The sequence below is a fragment of the Lipotes vexillifer genome, unplaced genomic scaffold (genome assembly GCF_000442215.2).
Source record: "Lipotes vexillifer unplaced genomic scaffold, Lipotes_vexillifer_v1.1 scaffold802, whole genome shotgun sequence".
In the NCBI taxonomy this organism is placed as follows: Eukaryota; Metazoa; Chordata; class Mammalia; order Artiodactyla; family Lipotidae; genus Lipotes; species Lipotes vexillifer.
Window position 1 is genome coordinate 680689 of NW_006790237.1, and position 3253 is coordinate 683941.

The 3253-nt window shown below is 56.4% G+C and overlaps 1 protein-coding gene across 1 annotated transcript; it reads left to right on the forward strand.

Annotated features, from left to right (window-relative positions):
• The first annotated feature begins 381 nt into the window (after positions 1–381).
• PPP1R15A (protein phosphatase 1 regulatory subunit 15A) lies at positions 382–2524 on the forward strand. The gene is given in 3 exon segments (XM_007463325.1): positions 382–1746; positions 2181–2427; positions 2430–2524. Coding segments are annotated over 3 exon segments (1707 nt in total).
• The last annotated feature ends 729 nt before the right edge of the window (positions 2525–3253 follow it).

Genomic DNA, 3253 nt, shown 5'->3' on the forward strand with positions numbered 1-3253 from the left:
GATGGGAGTGGCTGGGATCAGAAAGGAATGTGGGGCAGGGACTCTCCTGTTGCTATTTGTGTTACTATTTCCGTTGCTATGACTCAGGGTCATCCTCTGATACTATCCCCTAAATGGCTTCTAAACTTGATCCCTTTTTTTTTTTGCGGTACGCGGGCCTCTCACTGTTGTGGCCTCTCCCGTTGCGGAGCACAGGCTCCGGACGCGCAGGCTCAGCGGCCATGGCTCACGGGCCCAGCCGCTCCGCGGCATGTGGGATCTTCCCGGACTGGGGCATGAACCCGTGTCCCCTGCAACTGCAGGCGGACTCTCAACCACTGCGCCACCAGGGAAGCCCCACTTGATTCCTTTTTTTTTCTCCCTTTTTCCCAGTCCAGACAGATGGCCCCAGGCCAAGTGCCCCATCAGCCTGCCCCCTGGAGGGATACCCACCCCTTCTATCTCGTGTCCCCGCTGGTGGGCCTTCTCAGCTGGGCCTGGAGCCACCTGAGAGGCCCAAGATCTCCAGAGCCCTGGTTGGTGGAAGCAGTAACCGGAACAGATCAGGGAGAAGCTGTCCCGGAGGGAGAAGCTAAGGCTTCTGTGGCCACTCACCATGCCCCCAAGGGCAGGCACCCTCAAGAGGAGACTGGAGACAGTGGAGCAGCTGAGAACGACGGAGAAACATCCCGGGGGGCCTGCCCTGACCTGGAAACCAAGTGTTCTCTTCTTGAAGCCTGGGGACTTTCAGATGATGATGACGAAGAGTATGGCAGGAAAGAAGCAACCAGTATCCCTAGAGAGCAGGGAAGTGAATTTATGGATGGCCAGCCTGCTGCCCTGTGCCCCAGCCTTCTGGTAACATCCCTGCAAGACCTTCCTGGGGAGGAGGAATCTAAGGAGGAAGGGGTTACTGAAGATAAAGAAGTGATCACGTTCTCTTTTCCTCCATCACACTGGGAGTGTTGTCCAGGGGTAGAGGAAGAGGAGGAGGATGGAGAAGCTGTAAGTAAAGAAGCTCCTAGAACATCTGCCTCTCCCTTAGCTCTGGGATCCAAGCCCAGAGCTTGGGTGTGCTGCCCCGTGGATGGAGCCACAGAGGAAGAAAGAACAGAGAATAAAGCAGCCACGAAGACCTCCATTTGCCCCTCATCTGCAAGCTCCCACCTCAGGGCCTGGGAGTGCTGTTCAGGAGAGGAGCCTGACGAGGAGAAGCCCAAAAAAGCTGAGAAAGGAGAAGCTGACCCAGAGCCACACGCCCCAGTTCCAGCCCAGAGCCCCCCGCTCAGGACCTGGCAGCACCAATCCAGTGAGACCACAGAGGAGGAAGAGGAGGAGGAGGACCGTGATTCAGGAGAAGCTGAGGCTTCCTCTTCCATCCCACCCACAAGTGCCTTCCTGAGGGCCTGGGTGTACCGACCAGGAGAGGACACAGAGGAGGAAACTGAGTGTGAGGGTGAGAATGAGGACGAAGATGATGAATCAGAGGAAGCTGACTTGGAACCAAGTCCCTCCCTTCAGGCCCAGAGTGCCCTCTTCAGGGACCGGATATATCAGCCTGGAGAGGAATCAGAGGGAGGGGAAGCTGCCACAGAGTGGGGAGAAGCTGAGCCCTGCCCCTTCCGAGTAGCCATCTATTTACCTGGAGAGAAGGCCCCACCTCCTTGGGCTCCTCCCCCGCTGCCCCTCCGTCTGCAAACGCGCCTCAAGTCTGCAGAAACCCCCACCAGGCATCGGGACCCTGAGCCTTCCCTGAAGACCAGAAAGGTGGGTGCTGAGGGCTCAGATTCTTGAGGTTAGCGAGGAGAGGGCTGGGAGCTGGAACTCCTGGGCCTGGGGGCCAAAGGGCTGGAGGCCCCGATTCCTGGGTCCCCCGTGTTGCAGAGGGTTGCATGTGAGCTCTGTTGGGAAGGCTGTGTTCACTAATGCAATCCTTTGCAAGAGGCTGGGCCCATGTGGGATGAAGGAGCAGCTGCGCTGATGTCAACCCCAGGGAACTACCTCCATCTTCAGTGAGTCAGATGGAGGATCCGCTGGTGGGTGAATGACTAGCCAGATAACAAGCGTTGTTGTGCAACTAATTTTTGTTTGGTTCTCTCTCTCTGTCTCCCTCCCTCTCCCCACACCCCCCAACCTGTGGCCGTTTGTATCTTGTGTCTGTATCTCTGTGTCTCCCCATGTCTGTGACGGTCCATCTCCAGGTGCGCTTCTCTGAGAAGGTCTCCGTCCATCTCCTGGCTGTCTGGGCGGGACCCGCCCAGGCCGCCCGCAGAGGCCCCTGGGAGCAGTTCGCCCGGGATCGCAGCCGCTTTGCCCGACGCATCGCCCAAGCCCAAGAGGAGCTGGGTCCCTACCTCACCCCTGCCGCCCGGGCCAGGGCCTGGGCACGCCTTGGGAACCCTCCCACTTCTCTGGCCACCATACCTGCCCCTACCCCGACCTTACCCATGTCCCCATGCAGACCACACCTTTGAGCCACATTCTGGCCTCTCCGTCTCCTCGCTGTGTGTCTCCTTGCCTGGAGCTCAGTGGGAGGCGTGGCTAAGATGAAGTCGTTTTCGTGTTATTAACTATTTATTTTTAAGTGTTGGTTTCTATAAGGAATAAAGCTTTTCATAGTGAGCAGCGTCTCCGTGTGTGTCTGAACTGACACCATCAGTGGACCCCAGAAGAGTTGCGGGGGAACAGCATAAAGGCGAGCCTCGCAATAGAGGATAAACTACATTTCCCATCATCCCTCTTCCCATTCCGAGACTTCTTTTGAACTAAGGACTGGTGGGTTTTGTCGTTTTTCTTTGGCTTCCACCTATACTGGACTCACCGAAAAAGGGTTAAGCTCCAGTTTTCTGTGTGTCCTTGGAATACAAAGACTCATCCTCCTACTGGCAGATGAGTTGGTGAGTTCCTCAAGGCTTTCACATTTATGAGTGGGCCTGATTTCACATTTATAAATCATGTGTCCATAGACTCAGTTTCCTTATCTGTAAAATGCAGCTAACAATTGCACATACCTTATGAGTTTGTAAGGCCCCAAAGGAAGTCATAATTAAAACAATGTTTGGGGCTTCCCTGGTGGCGCAGTGCTTGGGGGTCCGCCTGCCGATGCAGGGGACGCGGGTTCGTGCCCCGTTTCGGGAGGATCCCGCATGCCGCGGAGCGGCTGGGCCCGTGGGCCATGGCTGCTGGGCCTGCGCGTCCGGAGCCTGTGCTCCGCAAATGGGAGAGGCCACAACAGTGAGAGGCCCGCATAACGCAAGGAAAAAAAAAAAAAAAA